The sequence below is a fragment of the Centroberyx affinis genome, unplaced genomic scaffold, assembly GCF_046629955.1.
Source record: "Centroberyx affinis isolate AG114_WGS23_722 - 3 ecotype Tasmania unplaced genomic scaffold, CSIRO-AGI_Caff_v1 ptg002522l_1, whole genome shotgun sequence".
NCBI classification, from domain to species: domain Eukaryota; kingdom Metazoa; phylum Chordata; class Actinopteri; order Beryciformes; family Berycidae; genus Centroberyx; species Centroberyx affinis.
The window spans coordinates 34,813-60,814 of NW_027280743.1; the positions used below are offsets into that span (position 1 = coordinate 34,813).

General features: G+C 42.1%; 3 protein-coding genes across 3 annotated transcripts; 1 reads left to right on the forward strand and 2 right to left on the reverse strand.

The window, feature by feature from the left end:
- The first annotated feature begins 182 nt into the window (after positions 1 to 182).
- Positions 183 to 4,327, forward strand: LOC139656751 (2-iminobutanoate/2-iminopropanoate deaminase-like). The gene is made up of 6 exons (XM_071534367.1): positions 183 to 310; positions 1,152 to 1,257; positions 1,739 to 1,793; positions 1,900 to 1,968; positions 3,502 to 3,557; positions 3,760 to 4,327. The coding sequence occupies exons 1-6, from the start codon at positions 246 to 248 to the stop codon at positions 3,817 to 3,819; spliced, it is 411 nt and encodes a 136-aa protein (XP_071390468.1). The 5' UTR covers positions 183 to 245; the 3' UTR covers positions 3,820 to 4,327.
- Positions 4,328 to 6,155: 1,828 nt separating this feature from the next.
- Positions 6,156 to 16,327, reverse strand: LOC139656750 (skin secretory protein xP2-like). Its single transcript, XM_071534366.1, has 4 exons — positions 16,023 to 16,327; positions 10,802 to 12,040; positions 7,838 to 7,912; positions 6,156 to 7,590 (listed from the first exon to the last, which is right to left on the reverse strand). The coding sequence occupies exons 1-3, from the start codon at positions 16,108 to 16,110 to the stop codon at positions 7,842 to 7,844; spliced, it is 1,398 nt and encodes a 465-aa protein (XP_071390467.1). The 5' UTR covers positions 16,111 to 16,327; the 3' UTR covers positions 6,156 to 7,590; positions 7,838 to 7,841.
- Positions 16,328 to 17,049: 722 nt separating this feature from the next.
- LOC139656748 (matrilin-2-like) lies at positions 17,050 to 26,002 on the reverse strand. Its single transcript, XM_071534364.1, has 12 exons — positions 25,876 to 26,002; positions 25,088 to 25,660; positions 24,752 to 24,874; positions 23,934 to 24,056; positions 22,895 to 23,017; positions 21,741 to 21,863; positions 21,084 to 21,206; positions 20,320 to 20,442; positions 19,549 to 19,959; positions 19,198 to 19,350; positions 18,226 to 18,318; positions 17,050 to 17,300 (listed from the first exon to the last, which is right to left on the reverse strand). Exons 1-12 carry the CDS (start codon positions 26,000 to 26,002, stop codon positions 17,245 to 17,247), a joined length of 2,151 nt encoding a protein of 716 aa, XP_071390465.1. The 3' UTR covers positions 17,050 to 17,244.

Below are 26,002 nucleotides of genomic sequence, written 5' to 3' on the forward strand. Positions count from 1 at the left end.
GTACACTACCAACGTCTTTTATGAAATGTATTTGTCGTTTGTTATTATGTCCTGTTTATGAGGCTATTTGACCTTTCTATATACCTGCACTGAGAGAATAACGCAACATAAAAAGCATGTTCTGTACGTCTACAAGGTCATTTACGGTAAAGCAGCTCTGACGTGGTGGTCCATCTGATTTATCCAGTCGTTTCCTTGCAACATACTGTAGCACTTGTTTCATTCACACTGTAAGTCTCAATATAATGGCTGCAATCATCAGGAGGATAATCAATACGACGAAAGCTCCTGCAGCTATCGGCCCGTACAGGTGAGAGGAGATTTGGATCATGAAGTGAAACCTCACTTCGTCACGTTAAGTAGCCTAATACACGTAGTTAGGGTTTAACTAGTTATACGCAGTCAAAATAACATTCACAGTTAGAGATCCTGTAGGCTAATTCAAAGAGTTACTACGATCAATATTGCTATTTTTGTCAATGTGAACATGACAAAATTTAGCCTACATGTTTAATAACACTTTTCCATTGCACTTGGGTGTGAACCGTTTTTGTCCAATAGTTGTGGATGGAGGTGGAGCAACATTCACTGTAAATGAGAAGCGCAAAAAGGGGCAAAGTACAGGATTTTGGATTGCACTTTAAACTCGAATTAAATCCAACAGGGAAATATGCTTAGTTTTTTGTATTTGAAATGTTCTGGATACCACATTTTGACATTTATCTCACACTGAACTTTTGGACCATGTGTTTTGCCTTAGTATTGTTGTACTCTTTGACCACTGGATGGCAGTAGATCATTTACTTTGCCCTCAGGGTGTTAGCCTTAAAGGACAATGTCATGATTATGTATTTGTATTCTAAATCACTTCTTAAAACACACACAGACTTATAAACACTTGCTAAAGACAAATCAGATAAGACTTGCTTTCATACAATTGTTTTTTATTTTGCCCACTTTTTAATAATGTGTTGTTCCATATCTTTTTCATCTCATTTTATTTTCTGCATTCATTTTTCACTCTTTAGCCCTCTGCCCTCCTTCTGTATCAGCAAAGAAAACTACATGAGCGGACTTCCCACCCTACATTAAAGAAGAAAATCAATCTTTAATCCATCATAGCTGATCCCGTGTCTCTGTGTCTTTCCCAGCCAGGCGGTGGTGGTCGATCGCACCATGTACGTCTCAGGACAGCTGGGGATGGACCCTGCCAGCGGACAGCTGGTGGATGGGGGGGTTCAGGCCCAGACCAGACAGGTGACCCTCAAACACCCCACTTCTGGGACTCCAAATAAGAAATTAGAAACAGAATTATTAGAAATTAAACCAGGGGAATTGCACTTAGTAAAATACAGGAAACTGCTATGAGTTGTTTCTGATCGAGTCACTTCCTGCAATGACAAGTTGATTGTAATTGCTTGATGGAAGGGCTGTTTTCAGTTCACCGTCAGTTCACTCTATTATCCTCTATTATCTTCTATTATCTTCAATTTGTTTTTCTATTATCCAACTCATTAAGAACTGAGATTGAATGTTTCATCCTAAGAAAATTAAATGCAGTTTCTATTTGTATTTTTAATTGATTATATTGAAAGGGAATTGACCTCAGCCCTGCTTGATAGAGCCTCATCTGGTCTTCTGTTTCTGTCAACACATTGCAAATTAAAAAATAATAAGAACAGATAAAAACATCTCCCGTCTGTGTTATGCTCCCAAACTCTTATAAAATCTCCAACAGGCTCTTGTGAATATGGGTGAAATCCTTAAAGCTGCTGGGTGCGGTTATGAGAACGGTGAGAGACACCATCTGAAAATGAAAGCATTTGCATTGCAAGTTCACATGATGGCCGACTGTCGTCTTTCAGGCCTAATCCTGCAATTTGTCGTTGTTTCCCGCAGTTGTCAAAACCACAGTGCTGTTGGCCGACATGAATGACTTCACCAATGTCAATGATGTTTACAAGCAATGTAAGTACAGTGGCTTTATTAATATAATGATTAAGTGATATCTCAACACTTTTCAATCAACATAAAGTGTTCATTGTGATGGGTTTAATTGTGATTGGTCAATGGTTAATCACTTCCATTTTGCAATACAAATGTTGTCCATTGGATGTCAGCACAGTCCAGAGAGCCTGCATTAACAAGGTAGATATTGTTTGTTGCACAGGTGACATTTCACTTCTTTCACTTGTATGCACATAGAAGCTGTCTGATCAAAACTGGCCTCATTCTTACCCAAAGTTGACCAGAGCACAATTACAGATTGTTTGTTTGTGTGTGCTCATCTATGGCTACCTACTTCGTTTTCTATCAACCGTATGTACCTTTACATTTTATAGATGCATAAATCAGAGTATGCGCACTTTACTTTTCAGGATACATCTACATTCAGACAATTCTCATACTTGAATTTGGCATATTTATTTAGGATGCTTTATTTAGGAAGTGTGCAAAGCCAAGTACAGAGTCAGAATTATGAAAAACTTTGTTCCAAAAGAGAACCATTGACTTTGTCAGTATACTGGTACAGAGACCCCTGTTGAAGTGCTGAGTCACTATGCAGGGTGAAACCTGAGCTGCTGCTGCCAACGAATTGAGCCTTAAACTCCACAGCAGGAAACAAGCCACATCTGATGTCTAATGGGCTCTATGCAGAGAAGAGGCTGTAGGTGTAAGCCATGGAAATCCTATAACTCTCTAATTAGAAGTCTAAATCCTCATGGGAACACATAAAGATCAAATATGGACAGAATGTGATATTGAGCAGTGTGCACCAAGGTAGAAATGCATGTTTCAATTTAGTTTTTATTTCTACTTTTGTTTTGATTTGACTTTGTAATTCAGTTTAGTGTGTCCAGTACTGTGACGTCTTTCTCCTTGGATTTTCTGTTGATAAAGTTTGCATTTCTGTAGGTGTCGCTCTTCTTTGTCTGTTCAGTCATGGTGGCTATCGCTGCTCATGCTAACTACCCAGTTTTTCTTCATATATTCCAAACAAACCGCATCACTTCCTGTGCACCAGAGGATTTTTCCTGATAAAGACCTACTAGGCACTGTTTAGAACAGTAAATGTAAAAGCTTTCATGTACTGAGTATAGGTTGAATCGCTGTTGTGTTATATCAATCAATATAAAGAGAAGATAGTGAGTAACAAAACAGACATTTATTTATATGAAAATGTTGCAGATTATTAAGGTGCATCCTATCTAACATATTGGAGGTGGATGACACTGACTGGCCAATTTTTATTAAAAGGCCATGATCGGCCCCATATATCGGACTAACTGTAACACACCTTTCTTAATCACAAATCATGAGCTCAGGCACTGTCTCTAGCTATGTCAAAATGTAGTTTTTTCACGAGAGTGTTTGTAGACAGACCACTTGTCTGACTTGCCAGTGGCTCATCTGTGTGTGTGTGTGTATGTGTCTTTAAATGTATGTGTTTGTGTGAGTGTGTTGTTGACCTTATGTTGTTTAATGTGTTGCCCTCTCTAGTCTTCAGCTCCAACTTCCCAGCCAGAGCTGCCTACCAGGTTGCTGCTCTTCCCAGAGTGAGTACCTGAGAAGACTTTTGGCCTTCTCTGCTGATTCTCTGGTGACTTGAACCAGCTACAGGCAAATCAAATCAAACTCACCACCATATTTTACTGTGTTGCTCTCTCTCTCACACACTCTCTCTCTCTCTCTCTCTCTCTCTCTCTGTCTCTCTCTCTCCCTCTCTCCCTCTCTCCCTCCCTCTCTCTCTCTCTCTAGGGTGGACTGGTAGAGATTGAAGCAGTTGCCGTGTTGGGCCACCTCACCGATGCCTCCTGATGAAAACATCCATAAAAAGATACAGGATAGAAAAATTGGAGAACCGCTGGAATACATGCCTTTTTACAGTATCCCTATAGATCATGTTATTTAGTGTAAATTGAATAAACAAATTTCCTGTATAGAATTGATTGATTTTGTCATATATGTATTATCTTTTGTAAGGCTTTAAGTGATTTAACCCTGGAGGGTCAACTTCATGTGATGAGGATCAGTAGGTTCACCTTTCTTCGCTGTAGTTTTCTAACAACAGACTAGTTCACTTTCTCCTCTCTCATTAACATTGATGAGGAGGTTTTGGAACCCGTCTCTGAACTGCAACACTGCGTTTTATATTCCCTCTGCTCACATTTCAGATACAATAGCTGAAAAGTACCTACTCTTTGTTTGTTGTATTGAGTTACACTGCCAAATAGTAAATCAATAATAAATGTTTTAATTCACTTTAATGCTGTTTTTATTTGTACTCGGAGCACAAGCAAAACTGTGAATTTGCCTTGGTATGTGAAGCTGCTCAGTGGGCTAGCCTCAGAAAACCATCCATACACCAGGACTGTATGGGTTTAAATCCCAGATCCCACTTCTCGAATGTGTTTCCCATCATAAAAAAAATAAATGGATTATCCTGGTCCTGCCCTAACCACAGTTCTAATGTTTTTTGACATTTACTATTAGCGTAGAGATTTCATAAAAGATGTTATTCTAATCATTTGGTCTAAAAATGACAATCGACAGAAAACATTGTCTAGAAAACGTTTGTAACCTAAACCTTGGATGTACCAGGTTTTATGAAATCTTTACATTAAAGGAACAAACAAACGTTTTTGGGAGGTTGTCTAGTGTCGGTATGCCTGTTTAGTAATGAGAACCAAAATCATCCATGTGCTCCCGGTAAATCATTGGCTCTGGCGCTCCATGCTCAACTATGTTGAGCTAAGGCTAAATGCCACACTAACTCCCCACACACTGAGTCCCACTCTCTGCCGGTAATTTATGAACGTCCACGTCTTCTGCTGCCCTACAAATTTTAACAGTACGTAACGTTATTACCTGTGGTATTTAAGTAACGTTACTGGAATGAGGTTATTTGACCGATTTTGCACTAGCTGAGCATCACATCAGATATATAAATTAAAAAAAAGATACAGTTGGTGTTTTTCAGTTACCTGGTAGCTAACGCTAGCATATCGTTAGGTAACCTTACTCATTACTTACAGTGACCAGACGTCCCGGTTTGTCCGGGATTGTCCCGGTTTGTCCGGGATTGTCCCGGTTTCAAGATGGGTGTCCCGAGTCCCGACAAATATCTGTAAAACACTAAAATGTCCCGGTTTTCAACATTCACTACCAAATTGTCCCGGTTTCCACCACAATTAAAATAATAATAATAGTATTATACTTGTTTTCAGCGCTTACATAGATGTTTATCATGTTCTGTCCCGCTCATTATTACCTAACCCAACCAGAAAACATAAACAATGCACCACGCATCTGAATGTTTTGGTGGATTTTTGGAGACAAAACATAATTTTTCGTTTGCTGAGGCGTCCATGGTGTTTAAAGGTGCAGTCACTATGCGCTAAGCACTGAAATAATTGTCCCCCATCCTGATGAAAACGCCTATGGTGCGTGCATAAGCACATACATGTGCGCATGCATGAGCGTGCGGTACACTTAAGGGTCCTGATTTCGGGGTTTGAAAACGTGGTCACCCTATCATTACTATTTTGAACTTCCCCTGTTTCCATAGGAAGTGATGGTGGTGAGGTGGGAGACTGTAAATGGCTGTGCAGTGGATGAATATCTGTTAGCTAGCTAGATACCTGCTGATGTAACTCATTGTGCGGATAATTATTATCTGTTGAACTGAAGTTATGGCCGGTTTTGTTTTATTTTCTGGTATTTTAGATATTGATAGGCTTGTTCAGTTGCCACAATTATTCAGTGTTTGATTTATATAGTATATGGGTTTTGTCTTGTAGTGCAAAACCTTCTGCTGTGCCCATCTGTTCATGTGTGTGTGTGTATGTGTGTGAACATGTGTAAGACTTGACGAGTAGGTTGTTTGCATAGGGCCGTTCTTGTGTGTGCTATGAGATCCTCAACATAATGTATGCTAAAGAGTTAGCATGGCGCACCACAGCCAAAGATCTATCGGGCACACATGGATGATGCTGTACTATACTGTAACAGGAAAGCTGACCATGGGCCAATCTCCCAAAATGTGTGTATTGGTATTGGTGTTTTCTTTTTACCATGAATTTTGCAACAAGTGGTTGCAGAACCCCTGTGTGGTTCCCACATTAGTTTACAACACAAAAACAGTGCATGTGTTAATAGGTAAAACTTTATTCTGTACACTAAAAGGTTAGCGGCATCATAGACAGAGCTCAGAGGATGAATATATTACAGAAGAATAATCACTTGCAAGGACTTGCATAGATAAAAAGAGATATCAGACATCAAAACAGCCATTTGACCCAACAACTTTCATCACATCTCACAGTTAAGCTAAAATCTTCTAAGAACTTTACACTTTTGTAACATAGAATGTAGAATGGTAAGTTAAATATTATGTTCACTTTTTCCCTGCTATTCTGCTGTGCATGTTGTATGTAATGCATTAAACCATTTCCCATGTGCATATGACATCAGCATTGCCAGGCTCTGTGATTCCTTTGAGTTCACCGGTGGAAACTCCCTTAATAACAGGAAAAACAGATATTGTGAAATTCTGCTACAGCTGCAGCAAAATGGCTTCAAACAGCAAGATGACATGTCAATAAATAAACCTGCATCCTCAACCTCTCAAAGGTTCAACATGTGTCATTATTAACCTTCTACACATGGTACATTTCTTCTTCCTTACGCAAATCTTCAAAACACAAATCTATTTTATTCATGGTTCCTCCATGTAGCGCAACAAGGTTATAAGGAAAAAAAAAGAGGAAAGAAGTTTTTAAAAAACATGCATGCAACTTACAATAGCTTTTCAACATTGCACTGTACACTCCATCTCTATTACTCAACCCTTAGTACTGTCATTCCTATTGATTAAATAAACCGCATTAGCAAGGCTGTAATTAAAATGTCATGTGTAAACACAAAACAAACAAAAATGTGGTATTATGACAGAATTTACACTCCAACAAATCTAAAAATTTCCATCTGTCAGAAAAATGTGATATTCTTCTGTAGGTGAAAAACATCAGATTTTAGCTGGCAGTGTGAATTTAGCCAACGTCTTTCTTACCCTTCCAGTTGGGTGTTACTATTACCGAGCTCTTTGCATAATTTCATTCACAGTTTTTATGTGTTTGGCTTGAATTCCTCATAATTTAAGTAGTTGTGGATTTGTTGCAGGCAGCCTTCTTAACACAAAGCTCATTGATGAGAGAATTGACAATACAATCTCTGCAATTCACAGTATTGCATCCTAACCTAAACTATCTTGAGTGTGTTCATAGCACATACAGTACATACATGTATGTGTCTCCAGGCACTTAATTTCTCAGTAAAAAATTATATCAGGAAATAGGAGCAAATGTATTTACAAATGTAGGAAAAATCATGATCTTTCCTGAATAACAAGGTATTAAGGCACCATGGAGTGTGAGACTAGCCAGACATATTAATGTAAATGTAGTGTTTGTTTTGTTGCTTTGTCTTGTTGTTCTCCAGTAGCCTTTACACTTGCATCTTTGGATTTTTTTTCATTATTTTGGTAGATCTCTTCTGCAAAAGGTCCCAAATTCTCAGCAAATCCATTCTCTGAAAGAAAATAACAAAAGAGGAAGAACAGAATAAGACAATCCACGTGTGATAAAATTACACAAGTCAAATAGTCAAATCTTTTTTGGTACCTTGTTAATCAGTATTAGATTAGCTTTGTCAGAGTTAGCAAACTGACCTTAAAGCCTGTTTTCAATTTCCATCACAAAATCGTGACTGCAACAGTAAATAAAGTGAATATGGTGAGTGATTGTGTCCAGCCGGCATCTTGTTGTTCTGTTCTTACCAGTTCAATCCTCCTTTTTGGCTTTCTCACTCTCCGTTTCCTGAGAGGCCTCTGCTGCTGACACCACTGTCTCTGCTGCACGCACACACACGCACACACACACACACGCACACAGGCATGCACACACACACACACACACACACACGCACACAGGCATGCACACACACACACACACACACACACACACAGGGAATCAATGCATGGCATTTCCATTCAAAACAACATGTTACATTCTAGTCATCCATGCTGAGGAGACTCTGATCTCATGTGACACGTTAATGATGACTTTACCGTCACCAAACTATCAACAACCGCCACAACGCCCCACAGAGGGAAAGTCAAGTGTCAACATTCCTTTTTAACTACCAGGACATCTGGTTCTGCTGAACCGGTTTACCGTTTACTAGCGAATAGACCTCTGAACACACACACACACACACACACACACACACACACACACACACACACACAGAGTATACAGTCTGCCCTGCAAACAGCATATAGCCTCCAGAAAGTGCGAGAGAGTCTAAGAGAGTTATGCAATGCTTCTTCCTGACCAGACCAGTATTATGCACATGCTGCCTGGAGGGGCGTCTCTGCCCTAAAAGTACAGCATGTTCTTTGAATGTCAGTTTGGGGTGCAGACTGTATCTATTGGAATCAATGGCCTCTGGCCTTACAGCAGGCAACTGACTGCTGGATGTCCAATTACCTGGCTGATCAATTATAAAAATGAGCACATCAAAGTTGTTCTCAAGAATAAAGTTTCACAAGTGTCATTCTCAAACCAACACTGGAGCATTTGTGATTAGAGCGGAATTCACTGATCTAATGTATTTTGCAATTGTAGAATTCCACATATTGTGGACATACATGTAAAATACTACTATATTTTCACATTAGGCCTGGTTTCAGTATTGTGGGAAAAGTGCATACATACATTGCATTGTTACATGTTACGAATGAGATAGAATAGATCTCTGTGAGTGTAAAAATGTATGAGGATCTGGCAGGCCCACAGGACAGAATAGCAAGATATGCAGATATGCAGACATGCATCCTACATAACCAATGATGTGCATTTTAGTTTACAACATACATTTGCATGGTGAGTGGAGGCCAGTCAGGCTTGTAGAGAAGTTACATTGTGTTATGTAATTCGAAACAACAGGGCATAATTATTATCTAGGCCATTCACAACAGAGCACAATAAGTGAGAGCTGCATGACTGGGACTGTTGTGCTGACAACATGCTCTAACTATAACCAACTCACTCAAGAAGAGCCTTCACTTCTCAGTTTGAGTGTGTGTGTCCCTCACACTGCATCATCTGTTCAGCCTCACAGCCCAACAATATCCATCCTGTTCATCCTGTCGACTCGAACCAATCACAGCAGCAGTTTGTGAGAGGAATCTATATGAAGGATTGTTCATTACAAGAATAATTGAATGGTTCACTGAGAGTTTGTCGTTGCTAGCCACGTGTGTTGGATACTCCCTTAGTAACCAATGGCAATGCCTTTGAGGGGGTGTGGTGCGGAATTGAGAATGAGACTGTTAACAAACCGGAGAAAACTTAGGCCCTTGTCACTCTCTGGTTCCTCCCATCTGTTTAACTGTTCTTGAGAGGTCATTGTTACAGCTGGTAAATATGAACCTAACCAAACCCTTACAAGTTATATTCTCACTGCCAAACCAACCCACCCACAACACTACAACACCAGCTGTCTACATGCCCAGCCCCCGTGGGAAGATGGTACAGGGTAACATCTTCTGTCTTGATAATGTTCTTAACAGGGTCCTTAACAGGGTTACCCTCTGTGGGGGGTAAACCATTCTGTTTTCTGTGGGGGTTAAACCATTCTGTTTTACCCCCCACAGAGGTGAGGCTAGGTTGAACTATTCTCAGACCTCCAGGCTGATGTTCTTTACAGAATACCCAAAACTTTATACTGGTCCATCCTCCATAGGGTAGAAGTCAGAGCGAATTTAGGATGAACTCCAATGCATCCTGTTACAGACCCAAGGGCCATAAAATCTGCAGGATTGTCCTAGACCATTTCAGGGTCCATAAATCCTCTGTTGATCAACTTGTCCTTTGAGTTAAAGGATAAGTCCCACTTCAGTGCCATTTGTTCTCCGTGGGCTTCAACCCCGCCTCTTTACGGCAGGAGCGGCAGGAGGGACTTTGGTTCCATTTCTGACCACAGGAGCCATGAAAGGGGCAACCTTGTGAAATGTTGTCTTTCTAAAGGACTCCAGCTAAATAATCTTACTCCAGCCATCTGAGTGACAAGAAGACGGATTAAGTGTTCTGATTTGTGAATGGCCATTTATTGTTCACCAGAATGTAAACAAGATCTTATCTATTTGCACATTGCTGAGTCTGTTCTCGTCAATCGTTCACCGCTTTCTGCTTGTTTGGACATGCTCAGTGCCTCCTTGATGCACCTAAGGCATGTTTGCATAGATGTCTCAGCTATTTCAGCCAGTAGCAGTGCTGGACTGCCTGACCCCCATCCAAAAAACTATCTGTCTTCCAATCTGTCTATTGATCTGCCATGCTCTTTCTCTTTCTTTCATGCACCATCAAGCACGGGTAGAGCCTCTATTTAAAGTCAAAATTAGCATGACAGGTTTTTCAAGAAACCATTCAATGAGTTAAATCTGGTAAATCACTGAACTAGAAAACCTGTCATAAACTCCCTGGAGACTCACGTTGACAATGGTAGCTGCTGCTCATCTGGAACCCTATCATCATCACCCTGCAGCCGTTAATAGTTTATGAATACACGGAAGAAATGTGACCATACCACATTGCAGTGCATCTTTGTCACTTCTAGTAGATTAATAGAAACGGGCAGGGAGTTGTTTCTTTATTATAATATGAAAAGACACAATGTGAAAGTCCTGACAGGGTAGGAGTGGGAGTAATATTGAGGTGTTATTCATGCTCTTGCATACCTTCAGGTGTGGGTTCGGGGGCTGGGTTGGCAGCAGGGGCCGGTGCTGGGGCTGCTCCAGGGTCAGCTGGAGCTGGAGCCGCAGCTGCCTCTGTGGTGCTGGGTGCTTCTGCTGGTGGGGCGGTCTCAGCAGGGGCCACAGGGGATTCAACAGCTGGCTGAGGCTCGGCTGGGGTCTCTACTGCGACTGCAGCTACAGGTGGGATCACTGGAACGGTCGCTGCAGCAATTTGTGCATCTATTACAGACGCAGCAGCCTCCACTGGTGCTGGTGCTTCAGCTGGTACTGGTGCTTCAGCTGGTACTGATGCTTCAGCTGTTACTGGTGCTTCAGCTGGTACTGAGGCTTCAGTCGGTACTGGTGCTTCAGCTGTTACTGGTGCTTCAGCTGGTACTGAGGCTTCAGCCGGTACTGGTGCTTCAGCTGCTACTGAGGCTTCAGCTGCTACTGGTGCTTCAGCTGGTACTGGTGCTTCAGCCGTTACTGTGGCTTCAGCCGCTACTGGTGCTTCAGCCGGTACCGGTGCTTCAGCCGTTACCGGTGCTTCAGCCGTTACTGTGGCTTCAGTCGATACCGGTGCTTCAGCCAGTACTGAGGCTTCAGTCGGTACCGGTGCTTCAGCTGGTACTGAGGCTTCAGTCGGTACTGGTGCTTCAGTCGGTACTGGTGCTTCAGCCGGTACTGAGGCTTCAGTCGGTACTGGTGCTTCAGCTGGTGCAGCATTTTCAACTGGGGGGGCAGCAACTTCAGCAGGGGCCTCAGTTGCCACAGCTGCTGCCACTTCCACAACCATTGGGGGTTCTGCTGGCGCTGCTGTAACAGGTTCAACAACAGGGGTAGCAACTTCAGGTGGGGCCTCAACTGGCACAGCGGCTGCCTCTCCTACAACAACAGGGGCCTCTGCCTGCACAGCTACAACAGGTTCAACAGCAGCCTCAACAACGGCTTCAACCTCAGGAGGGGCCTCAGCCACTACAGTTTCTATGGGAGCAGCAGGAGCCTCTAGAGCTGGCTCTTTGGGGGCAACAGGTTCCGGTTCTGGCTCTGGTTGTGGTTCAGGAGCAGCCAGGAGGTCCTCCCCGGAGCCCAGATCCTCCTGGGCCTCTAGGGCCACCAGCACAGCCTCCGCCTCGTCATCGGCTCCCGGCTGGAGGTCGTCTGGTAAGGCGGTCTGCACAGGCAGCTGCATCTGGTCTTCGATGGTTTCTGCATCTTCCGCGATGAAGCCATTTCTGACTGCTGTTATTAGAGAGAGGAGTAAGAAGAAAAGGTTAATTAAAGATAACCTAGCTGTAGCTGGTTAAGCAAGCCTATAGTATTATTAGAGGAGTCTTTTCTCCATCTGGCTTACCACTGAGAATGATGGACAAAAAGAAGAAATTATTTAAAGATTAATTGGCAGTAGAAAATCTACCATTAGCCTCTTCAGCTAATGATGTTCTGTTAATCTGTAACACTGACTACAAGACAACACTGGGCAACAGGTAGAAACATTCAGGAAGGCTCCTCAAACTTGGTGGGGGGTCTGAAACTGTCTTTGAGCTAATCTATGAGTCAAGTGGTTTTGTTAATATGTTACAAAATTTGTCATGACAACACTTTTATCAACATACACACAATGCACCAAAACTATGACCCATTCGTATAAATAATATAAACAACATGCATACTCCTTGAATTCATGAAGGGAATCATGGAGCACGTGAAACCATTACATACATTTCTCTACAGTATACTTGGCTGATTACAAATATGAATCCATTGAAAACTGATCTATTTCAGTCATAGATCAAGAGAGTGAAGTATTACATAAGTGTCTTCATAAATAACACATTCTTCCCTTATGTGACTGTGGAAAATATTATATAGATGTGGAATTAACACTACCGATGCATTAAATACATAAAACTGATTCAGCAAAAATGAAGTTTAACTCAACATGGAAAACAGGAGAAATGATAACCAATAAGGCACGCATGAGAATGCATGCTAGAGAAAACATCCTCTCATTTCCGCAGTTGAAAAGATGATTTATTGAAAGCTGTATTTTGTCTAAGGCCCTGAGGGCAAGCAAGGCTCACACAGAGGAAATAAAATACACGTGAGGATGACTTCGCTGCTCCTCATGTTTGGACAGAAACTCCTGCTTTATTCCTATTCTTAGACCCCTATTCCTATACTCACTATAATTGTAGGTGTGAATAAGCCATCGGCCCTTGGGTATGAAACTATAATATATGAGGGACAATATAGTGTACTTGAATACTTCAACTCAAATGTCAGGTATTGTAATGCACACCTTCGGGATATCCATTATAGGACTCACAACAGCCTCACAGAAGCTTTGGATGTCCCTTATATCACAATGTTCTTTGTTATCCCAATAGTATTTCACGGCTAACTTCCTCACACAAACACTGGGTGCACATTGTTCACAAATGAGACAAACCAGGAGGATTCAGCTAGCTGAATGGGTGGATAGTTCGGACGCTACGGCTTCCTGATTTTATTTGTCTGTCAGAAGCGGTAAAAAGCACAGGGAGCGATGGGTGGAAGGGAATGTGACGGCCTGGCACCCTGCATGAAACTGAGCCAATGGAAGAACAACCAACAAAGAAAAGGCATTAGGTGCAGCGAAATATTTCTCAACAGCCCAGATTTGAGTCAAGCTCCAGAGTGTAGAATTGTTGAGTGTTTTTTAAATTATGTTATTCTGCAGCATTTCAGTCTGTGCTTGTTATGTAATTTTATAGGCTGGGGAGAAACAGAACAAAAATGCTGGTTTGGTGTAACTTATGGGAGGAGGTGCAGAATGGTGGAGTGAGGGGTGACAGTTAACAGGGCCCATCTGGATCAAGTTACGCTGCTCTCATGTAGTCCTGCAAAAACTGAGATTACTATTACCTAAAGTTTTTTTTGCCTCTGTGTTCACATCAACATTCCACACCATGGAATGCCTTATAATGATTTCCTATTTTTAAACACACTCTCCTTGTAAAGATTTCTGACATTTCCTTCTCCAGTCTCCAGTTCTTCAAGCAACAATCTACATTTGCTTTCTCTCCCCATCTATCACAGAGAATGAAAAGCTGTTGTCTGCATGGTTGGCTGGAGCTGGTGGTGAAAAGTGTGTGTGTGTGTGTGTGTGTGTGTGTGTGCGCATGTGTGTTGGGGCCGAGACAGAGACAGCCTCTCTAGGCATGGATGACTCGTGTGTCAACATGATTTAGCAGCCAAAGATGACAGAGATCGCAGTCAAAACAGTGGCATGGCTGGCGAGGGCAGGACAGGGGGGGGCAGGGGGCCCGAACAGGGGATGGGACCACTGGTGGCTTGGATGGCATACAGCTGGTGGAGAGACAGGCTGTATACTGTATAATTTAAACCTCCAGCCATTCACCCACATTACAGAATCCTGCCTGGGCAAAGAGTACAATAAGCGGTCTTCTTGTGTGTAAGAGTGATGTAAGAGCCTGGAAAGGGACAGAGCTTCTCCAGGTGACCGTGGCTGGCTGAGCTGGACACACAATGCCCTGACACAAACAACGCCAAAATGACATAGTGCAAAGTTGGAAGCAGTACACATGCAGAGGAAGTACAGTATGATCCTGCTGCTTGTCAGTTTGGCAGTACTGTATGTTTTTGATGACAAGGGGGGATGAGGTGATAACTAAACAACACTTGGTTAAGTCTTGGTCACTCACTCACTCAAAAATTCCAGGCTAAATCCTTTCCCTATTCAAATCAAAGTGTCACCTTCACGTAGGCATAAATATCACATGCAAAGAGGAATACTTTCTAAAAAGGGCATTGATTGTCTATTCAAAATCGTCTACTCAAGTGTATTCAAAGTTAACTTAAGACAAACTGTGTATGTGGAGAGGCACAGAGTAATGCAGTGAGCACACTGGCCAGCACACGCTGCACATGAAGCAATTGCATAATCCCCCTCAGCTGTGCCTGGCATGAAACAGCCATGTGGCGGCATGTCAGACTGACTCATGAATGGACAATCATGGTCTGTGTCAGGCATCTCGGTGGGCAGCTATACAGGCTTAGACCATAGAGTCTATATGCAAAGCCAGAAACCAAAACCAAAGCAATTTTCCAGTTCCCCTCCTTCAGAACATGACTACACATTTACATGCAAAACTGCTTCACAAAGGAAAGAGCCAGGCTTTGCTGTCCCATGCAGTGGAATGCTGGTGTAGCGCTAGAGGCTTTGGGTTCTTTCCAAGAGGGCATCAATCTTGCTCTCGCCTCTCCTCATCCACCTTTGCAACCCTACATCCATTGTCTGTGATTTGAAAACATGTTTGTGCTGTGGTTTATGGGGCACACATGCATGTGTACTTGGCAGAGGCCATAAGTCTAACTCACACAGACTTTTTGCATAACCCTTTGCAAACAAACTTTGGAAACATATTGCTCATCTTATCATCTTCTGGGTTAAATATCCCAGTTGACCAACTGTAGAAAAGAAACCCTTCTTTGACTGTGAAAATAATCTTTAAAGTCCTGGCTCAGATTTCAGTGAACAGCAAGAAACAAGAAAATGGTAAAAGTAAAGCTGTGCCGTCTTGAATGGCAGCAAACAGGTTGGGTCAGAACTCTTGCCTTAGGCTGTAGAAGAACAGCTGAACACTCCCTATTGGCTTTCACAGAGTGCTACTGTATGAGCTGCATGCCGGCCTAGCTAAGGTATACCAACTTAGGTTCAACTATAATGCCCAATTAGCTTTATGGAATGGGGAGAGGCAGAGAATTAAACATGATCATACAAGTCAGATCACTTCTCACGTCTCATTTCATCAATAAGTCATGCAGTGCAGTTTTCAGTTTTTGTCAAAACACCGGCAGTAGATATTAGGCTTGAAATTACTGACTAAAGATCAATGACACCCAGTTATTGAGATCAGGGAGTAATAAATAAACATGATAAAAACTTTGTAATACTCTGCAGGAGGTAGTAGTCAGTTCAGCAGAGCACAGTGAGAAAGCACACAGTGTACCAGAACGACCGGCAGCAGTCACGCCTCCCTCTACAAGACTTGACTGAAGGAAAATGGCAGTCTTAAAGCAATTATACCCAGTGGAAATGTATAGATCATACTCCATGCTCACAAGTAACTAACAACAAACAGAGAGAGAGAGGTAAAGTATACTATTTAACTTTTAAACTGTTATGTTAAGCTGGTCATACTTCCCTATCAATACTTACCCAGTGTTTCTCCATTGCTCTCCTCTGGCTTTGTACCTGGTCTTTTCTCCTGGTCAACAGTCTGTGCACTGGATGAGGAGCACCCCATTTTTAAAAAGAGTTGACTTCAGAAGGTGCAGATAGTTGGAAAACTTTGAAACTATTATAGGAGTGAATCAATGTCCCAGTGCTCTCTGTTAGAAAAGACAGAGACCGGCTGGTAGTGAAAACATGGACAGCTCTTCGGTTCCTAAGAGTAGCTGGGCACCATTATCTCCCCTTGTCTGCCTATGTGTCTGTGCATGGCCTGCTGCCCTCTTGCCCCAGACAACGCTCTGCTGTGAGCAACTAAGCAGTGCAGGCACTACTGGTGAATGTTCCCTGACCGCCTCCCACTCACACTATACATTCAGGAGGAGGAGGCAAGTGTCTCTGTGTGCCCTCCTCCACCACTGGAAACAACCACCACCTTGTGGTAATATGTGGGGTAGTGCATGTGATCATCATGCAATTCCATGATTTAGTTTTTATAAAATGAGAGGTAAAATGATCAAATAAATGCTGGATCATTTTTGATGATAAGTCTTGTTTGTGTCATAGCAGCTGCTAGTCCCAGAGATCCATGTGGTTGTTACTTTAGTCTGAACAGAGCAAGATTTTTCAAAGGTGAAAAGTGTCAGATATTGATGTGTCATACTTGCTGATGTGGTCTCAGATTTGATATGTTGACAAATTAAAGCCTTGCACTACTAACACAACATTGTACATTTCCCTTTAGAGTGTTGGACTTAACTTAATAACTTAGATAAAAAGTATGAGTATGAGTAGAGAATGCTCTTTGACTGAACAGTTTTCATTTGGAGATTAACTTTGCTGCAATCATCATCATAAAGCCTAATAAAAACATTCCATTCTGTAAACTGGAAGTATGAAAACTTTATTTTTCATTGTACAAAGTGTTATTACTTGTTATGACTGATTTGTCATTACATAACAAAGTAGCTTTGCAGTGTCCTGCCATATAAACATTCTGTTTTAATACCTCCATTTGGCAAAGATACAATTTTAATATCTCTTTCCATTTATACAAAAAGACAAATGTGTTGTATACAATACTGTATAAACAGCAGTTTCAGTAGAAAGCATTGCATATGTTTCAGTGTAGCTGGATTAGAGGAAGCCCTCGAAGGCTACGCTGCAGGTTAGAGGAGACACAGAGAAGAGAGAAGGTCGAGTCTGTTCTTCATTTGTGCACAAGTTGATTCTCGAGTGTCTCGAGCTTCTTGGACATAGCTTCAAGTTGGCATGTTAAAGAAAGTCTCAGATCCAAATAAACACACATTACACACATCCAATTCATATTTTCTTTCTGGAATATGTATTAACAGCTGATTAAATGCCCCACCAGCGAAGGCAAAATCCTGGACCACTGCTACAGCACCATCAAGGATGCATACCAGGCGACCATCCACGCCCCACGTGGTCTCAAATGCAGACCCCATACTTCCAAACCGGCTTAACACCTTTTACTCAAGATTTGAAAAACAAAGGACTTCCACTCCACCCCCCCTCCCCCAGCCCAGACACAGCCATTCTGAAACACTCTGCCCCCCCCCCCCCCCCCCTCACAGTTCTCACCTCCACTGCACCTACGACCCCCCCCCCCCCCCCCACCACCACCTCCTCCTATCACCATCACCAACCATCAAACCAGCCGGATACTCAGGAAACAAAAGACCAGAAAGGCAGCAGGCCCAGATCGGATCTCACCAGCAACACTCAGGCACTGTGCTGAGCAGCTTTCTCCCATCCCTGCTGATCTCAGACCCTGTGCAGTGTGCTGTGCCTGCTGGCCTCAAAACATCTGTCATCGTCCCGGTGCCCAAAAAACAGAAGATCTCTTGCCTGAATGACTACAGACCGGTCGCCCTAACCTCTGTTGTCATTAAGTGCTTTGAGAGATTCATCCTTTACTACCTCAAAACCACGACTGATGCCCTCCAGGATATATATATATATAGGGAACATGAGCAAAAATCTGAAACATTATCTGGTTTAATGCAGCTAGTCAATGAGCTGCAATGGAGCAGCTCCAGTCTTTTGTCACGCAAGTTATCATGTTTGAAGAATGCTTTGGCAGAAACTGATCTGCCTAAGATTACTGGAACCTTATCTTGAATTATAATGTAATTTTAGGATGGATTAGCCCTTCATGAAAGGATATTATTCTGTGTTAATTTCTTCAGCTTGTCTGTGACTTGGTTCTGAAACATGATCACATTCTCGCACTGGCACATCTCTCCATCAGATGGCTTATCTGTGGGGAGAGAAAGAATGAGATGAAATGTCTTCCTGTCCTTGGATCTGTTTCTTTCTCATCTCCTCTCAGTGAAGAGGAATTGAGATGTCCTTCCCTATAGGTTCTCCTTCCCACCCCTCCCTGCAGGTAATTTAATGTACATTACTGAGATGCAGTCCCTGTGTTAGAAGTGGGCATGATTGCAGAGCAGCTGAAGCAATCACTGCTAACATCAAATAGATCCCAGTGTCCTGATCAGATCACTGTGCATCACAGCAGCAGCAGCAGGGGGCAGTAATGCATCACTTTAATGGATTGTTTCCCTGTACACTTCAACTGTATGAGCAGTGTGATTGGTGAGATGATTTGCCCTATAGTGTGATTACAGATGAACCGGGTGGTGCTGCAGGATAATGACTTTTACCAGGAACAGCACCAACAGGTCTATCCGTAATGTGACATGCCTTCTGTTTCATCAGCAGTAATCAAATTCTACTTGGTTTCAAGTGAAAGAGAGCACTTTAAACCTATTGCAGTAAAATCCTATGGAAAACAGTGGGTAGTTTCTCTTGATACATAACATCCTCTCATCACTATATGACTAAAATACTTACCAGGCAGTCCATCAAGAAACATTTGCTGACATTCAGGCATAGGAGAAAATAATTCACATAGAGAAGAACAGTTGAAAGATGAGTGTATTCCTCTGTATTTCTTTCAGCCTGCACTGTGTTCAGTGACAATAACAAATACATTGTCCTTTAATAGAATAGTTAGATGCATATATTTGTAATTAATTAGTACAATTTTATTTTAGATTGTCATGTAATGGAGACATCACTGATTAGTGTGTTGGAGCTTCTTTTTGTTTGCTTGACAAACTTAATTCAGGAGTACCTCTACATATCCTTGACTTCAGCCTGTTTGCAATTTCTCCCATTTTCTCAAAATCCTCAGCATAATACAGGTGTTTATCATCGGGCTCCGAAGCTATTTCCCTCAGCTCCTGTTCAATAGCTTTGCCAACGCCCAAGGCGTATATTGTGACTCCTGAAAGTGACAGAAAACAGCACAATGAGGAGAAACCATCATTAGAAAGAAGTAAACGGACTTTCATTCAATTCTGTAGTACAGTAAATTGTCATACTTTTATGTGATAACACAACAGTAACAACCTTGTGATTAGGAATAAAAAGGAAATACATGATAAGAGAGTTTGGATAGTATTGAATATAAAATTAACTGTACCGGCATTCTTTGCCTTGTTGGCCCATTCAGAAACGTCATCCTGCGATCGTCCGTCAGTGAACACAATACTCACACGTGGGATGTTTGTCCTGGCGCCTTCCTTGGCTGAAAAGCTGTACTCAAACATGTGGCGGAGGGCCGACCCGGTCATGGAGCCTCTCCCCATGTACTGCATCCGGGCCACAGCCTGCTTGATGTGCTGAGCTGTGGTGTACTGGCCCAGGGTGAACTCTGTACGGACTTTGGTGGAGTACTGAAGGAGTCCAACGTGTGTGCCTGTTCTGGAGATGTCCAGCGAGTCCACAATGCCGCTGACAAACTGCTTGACCAGCTCAAAGTTGGCAGAGCCAAGACTCTTAGAGCCGTCGATCACAAAAACCAGATCCATGACTCCATCCCCACACTCTGGCTCTGTCACAAACACAGACAAATTATACAGAAATCCATTCTATCCTATTACTTTTGATGCTGCAACAACCCAATTTACAATCAAAAAAGTTTCATCATATCATTCATCATATATCTTTATGTGTTCTACTGTATACTGTTTCTATGGTGCATACTGTATCACATCTGCACAATAAAAAAAAAAGTTCCCAGGTACAGCTAAGCTGACACACTTTACGGTTAGTTTTGAAATTAAAGTTGTTCTTTTCATCAGATTGATATTTCTCAGTCTAGGATAAGACTTGATACCAGTTCATATCAGCTGAGTGATGTTGAGCAGAGAGCAGAGAAAGAGTCTACATCAAAAGAAGGTGGAGATCATACTTTTGCATCTCTTGCCATCCTCATCCAGCATGAATCCTTCAAAACACCTGCAGATGTAGGAGTCAGTGGTGCTGACACACTGGTGCTCACAGCCATGGTCCACTGTCTGGCAGAGATCCAGACCTGTGAGTTTAGTTGTTGGGACAAGGATGAGTATTATGTAGTTAAATGGTGCTACAGATGGCTTATTTAACTTATTTGAGGTGAAACTTTTGTGAAAGAGAGATGTTAAAATGACATTCCTGTTTGGTATAGAGGGAAAAACAATAAGGGAATATGTTCAGTTCAGGTTGAAACAATTGTTTGACAATCTTAAATAATGGATATTTGTATTCTCAAGTGCAAGCTATTGTAACTGTTCTCTTTCATGTTCATCAACATTACAAACAACAAGTGCTGCTTATTTAATGAGAAAAGGGTATACATGTGCAGAACAAACCAATATAACTATCATGGTGAATATAAACACAGAATATTCCCTTTAATCCTGTTGGCGGAAAAAACGAGAATTTCTAGTGAGCATTGGGATTAACACTGACCTCACAACAAGGTCAAAATTCATTCAAAATTATGTAACTACAAGGATGTCACAGAAACATTTGAGAACATGCTGATGAAAGATTATACTCTGAACTTAGGTCACTTTGCTTCATATGAATAGCAAATCTTTATTTCTTCAAAACATTCAGCATTTGAATATTAACATCATATCCTTCAATTGCACTTTACTAAAGATTTATCATGATTTATCAGTTGAGACTTACTCTTGCATGTTTTCCCATCAGGTCTGAGTGTGTAACCTTTTCGGCATTTACACACACAGGAGTCTTCTGTGTTCATAAACTCCTGCTCACAGCCGTGTTTCCCATCAGCACAGTGGTCAACCTCTGCAGGGAATAATAGTCAGTTGGTCAGAGCAGTTACAGTAAGCATTACTTAGAAATATAAGCTGTTAAAGATAACTGATTTCTTAAAACTTATCTCCAAAACATGTCAAATGTGGAGTTAAACAGATGTATTCTAATTTACAAGCTGTAATCTGAATGCCATCATCTCCAGCTGTGATTGTTTTCTGAGTAATCATCTATCAACAGGTAATCATATCTTTAATATGGACTCTGGGGGCTATTTTTCAATAATTGTAATGGGAATTCAGTCTCTTGTTTTTCTAAACAGATTACTGTTACACCTAATAAGATGCTCCCCTGCCTTTGTTGAAATTGGTTTCCTGGAAACAGGTTTAATCTCTCCTAGACAGACAAATGATGGTTAGACTATAATGCAACTTGTCAAAGAAACCATCAAAGTACTATTAACTGCTGGCCACTCTGAACCATAGAAGGGTTTACCACCAACAATAGTGAAATAAATGAAATGCTTTTGCATCTTGATTAAATTATTCAAAAGCAGTTGAGACTTACTCTTACATGTTTTCCCATCAGGTCTGAGTGTGTAACCTTTTCTGCATTTACACACACAGGAGTTTTCTGTGTTCATAAACTCCTGCTCACAACCATGTTTCCCATCAGCACAGTGGTCAACCTCTGTAAGGCATTAGTTGAAAAAGAGTACAGGGCACAGACAAAACATATAGAAAAAGCCAGAGTTTACAATGAGTTGAAACACTTCGGGATATGAGCTACATAATGATATTTCAGGGTAATATCTTGATGCCAAGAACTGTATTATTCAGCATAAATAGAATAGCAACTCCAAGCATATACATCAAGAATGTGATTAAAGTATGTATCCATGTTAGTCAGTGTGCATAAGGAAAGTACTCATATTTGTGAGAATGTTGGGTATTATTTGAAATTTTGCTGAATTTATAAACAAGGAACAGAATTTAAACAGATTTTTTCCCTGAAGTTTTTGACAATGCTTCCTTGTTCAAAATGACTCAATCAAAGTCTTAATGCATCACACATCACCAATGAAAGAACTGCTAACAAACACGGCTATAATATCTCTATCTATCTCTATCTCTATTCAGATGTCAACAGGAGGTAAATGATATGACTGATGGATAGTGGATAAAATGGAGATATACATTCTCTTTACATTTGAGCCTTCTCATTAGGTTATACCTGCATTATAGTAATTTTAACAAGATTACAGAGTGTTTGCAATAAACCAGCAGCCAAACAACCATAAAACCAAGTTTAGCTGAAGCCTATATTTGGTTTTATAATTAATTCAACTGTTTTAAATGTCACAGATCCTGAGCATAGCTAGATTTGGATTTATATTATAAGGTGAATAGAAGTGTGTAGTAGACAATAAAAATGTAGTCATACTGGGTAGCTCACACCTCTCCTCTAAAGATGACGTAAAGTCTGAACATGCAGTGCCAGTGCTGTGTTGGTTTAAATCATGTTTGATTAAGCAAAAGATTTTGCTGTTCTCAGTGTCTGCCTTGTCTAATTTTATATTCTTCTGTACTCAGTAGCCCCCGCTTGTGAGTGTGTGCAAATTCGTGTAACCTTCCCTCAACTTGCAAGTCTTTGCTTGGCTGTGGTATAAAAGAAAGTGTTTTCAGTCATCTCACCTGATTAAAAAGTATAAAAGAACTTACTGCTGCAGGTCTTGCCATCCAGATTGAGAACGTAGCCCTTCTTACACCTGCAGATGTAGGACTGTGGAGTGCTGACACAGTCATGCTCACAGCCATGGTTCCCCAGGTCACAGTAGTCTATTCCTGAGGGGGTGAAATTCATATTAGTGCAGTACTGCTGCTGCTACTAGTAGTACTATTAGTACTACTTCTAGTACTACTGCTGCTGCTACTACTACTACTACTACTACTACTACTGCAGTTGTCTGTATGCACAAGGCCTGTAAGAAGCTAATCTAAGATCACTGACTGGATAACACAACACATATACTTTAAAATAAAAAGAAAGAAAATGTATTGGACAAAAAGAGTCCAAGAGTCCAAGAGTGCAAGAGTGGAATGAATAATAATTCTAAGGTTATTTACAAGAGTTGAAAATGAAACAAATCTCTGTTCATGGACTTTATAGACTGCATCATTCAGCCAAAATCTTGCGAAGACTCCCGTAATTTGAGAATAAAATGATTTATATTGTTCCTTTAATCCAATAGCAGTGATGTGGAGGTGCAGAGCTGTGAAGCAAAGGCGGGAAAGATCAAACATCAAACCACCTCAGACTTGTTTTGATTCGGCGGTACTATGACACCCTGGATACACCTCCACATTTCAACAGCTGCTAGGATGATTGCAAAAGCACACTTCCTTCAGGAAATCTCCCCCACTTCACTCTCTGCTAACATTCACCAGAGGAGCAGGAGACACATTTTCCAACAGTGGGTGGAGGGACATCACTGGTCACAAATAGTGTATCTCATTTGGACTGGTTCAGGGGATTGGATCCCAATTTATCCATGAAGCAATCTTACATTAAAAGAGGATGGAGCTGTATAAGAAAATATCCATGCATGTATGTGACTGATATTTTTGTTTAGTGTTTGACTGACAAATATGTGGAAATACAGAATGCAGTAAAATTAAAGAGAGAAGAGGAAGGTTGGGTTGAGGGAAGGGAAAAATGTGGGGAGACGAAGGCATAGTGAAGTAAGAGAGGTGTTATTACTGCTGCATGTCTTCAGGTCTGTGTTGAGCTGGTACCCCGGGCGGCAGCGACACTCGTAGCCATCAGGCAGGTTGGCACAGATGTGGGCACAGCCGTGGTCCACCACAGCACACATATCCTCAGCTACAGAGTAACATGGAGAGTGTTTAATAGAACCATAGAAATCCAATCTAAAAATGTTGCTATCTACAATGGACTTTGCAGAATTAAATCATTGGCGGGGGATCTGAATGACAGAGGGTGCACTCTGCTGCTTTAGAACAGGGATACAAATCTAGTGTAATCCCCTGATGCTACACCCGCATCGCACCATCTGTATGACCAGGCCTGCTTATCTATGAGGTTTACTCATACTCATTGCAACCTAATGATGCCAGTGGCAAAACAGATGCAAGAAGTTTATTACAGAGAATTAATGGTTCAAACTGAGGCACAACAATATACTGGGAGCAAAAACATATTTTAAAATCTAATTCAGGAGGTTATAATGTTTCTTCTGTATTCTCAATATTTTTCAGTGATTTTGATAACATTTGAGAGTGCAAGTAGCCTTGAGTTTAGAGAAGTGGGCTTGTTGTAGGACGGTTTCCAGTTCAAATCCCCTGCCAGGCTTGGACAGTCATGTTGTCATGTTGCCCTTAAGCAACAAACTGAACCCCAACTGCTCCAGTGGAGCTGCTTAGTGGCAGACAGTAGAAGACTGTGGTTGTACTGGACAGCTCCCAGTGTGAATGTGTGTGAATAGCTGCTGAGTCAACTCTCTCTGAATAAATAAAGGTTTCAAAAAACAGTGGATCATGGAAAAGGAGTTCCTTCACCTTTACATGTCTTGCCATCAGGGTTGAGGGTGAAGCCTTTCCTGCACTTGCACCTGTACGAGGCTGGGGTGCTCACACAGATATGCTGGCACTGATGGTCCACCACCTCACACATGTCTGAACCTAATGCATGCACACACACACACACACACACACACACACACACACACACAGATACACAAATGCATGCATAGGGGCATGAGAGAAAGAGTTATGGAGAGAGAGGTGCATTGGAATATAAGTAGAAAGAAGAGTAAATGGGGAAGAGAGAAATTCACAATGTGGTCAGCATAATGTCAAAGGAAGGATTCATCCATTCTCACAGCTTCCACTCACCTCCACACAGTTTGGACTGGAACACCGAGATAAGAGTTTCTATCTGGCTGAAGTTGGCCACCAGGTACACATGCTCAGAGTGCGGCTCGCTCCCTATGGCCTTCAGCGTGTTCATATCCACCCTGCCCACTCCAATAGCGAAGATCTGGATGCCCGCCTGCCTCGCCTGAGCCGCGATCTCCTCCACCGTGTCCTGAGGCCGTCCGTCCGTCACGATCATAGCGATGCGCGGGATGTGCAGCTTTGCCGGTCGTGCTCCCTCTGCCTCGGTGAAGGCCGTCTCCATGGTGTACTCGATGGCCAGGCCGGTCATGGTCCCTGTGGCCAGGTGCTCCATGTTCCTCACCGCCTGCTCCACCTCGGCCTTGGTGCTGTAGGTGCTGAGGGAGAACTCGTTCTGGACCACGCTGCCGTACTGCAGTAGGCCGACCCGCGTCGCATCAGGACCCACCTCCAGGAACTGCAGCAAGTTAACGATGAAGGTCTTGACCTTCTCGTAGTCGTTGGGGCGGATGCTGCGGGAGCTGTCGATGACGAAGAAGAAGTCCAGTGGGACGCCTTTGCAGGGGTTTTCTACGATCAAAGACAATATGAAGGTAGTTTGTGATCTGAGTGCCAAAGAGTGTAAATTTAGAGCTCAGTTTAGGCTGAACGTAGTCTAAAGTACTGGAGGAAATTCACCCCAGAGCTTCTTCAAGTGTATTTGCATCTGTCCTTTACCTGAATGTATATTGGTGCAGGCAGAAAGAGAGACAGTCAGATGGAAAAACAGACATACACACACTCACCCACTGTGCTGGTTTGGACAGTGGACACATTTCGCCCTCTGGATGCGATGGGCCTGGGACGCCGGCGGTCCATGAGAACTGCGTCACAGCACAACAGGCAGAAGAGGCCGAGGGCCAGGGACCTCAT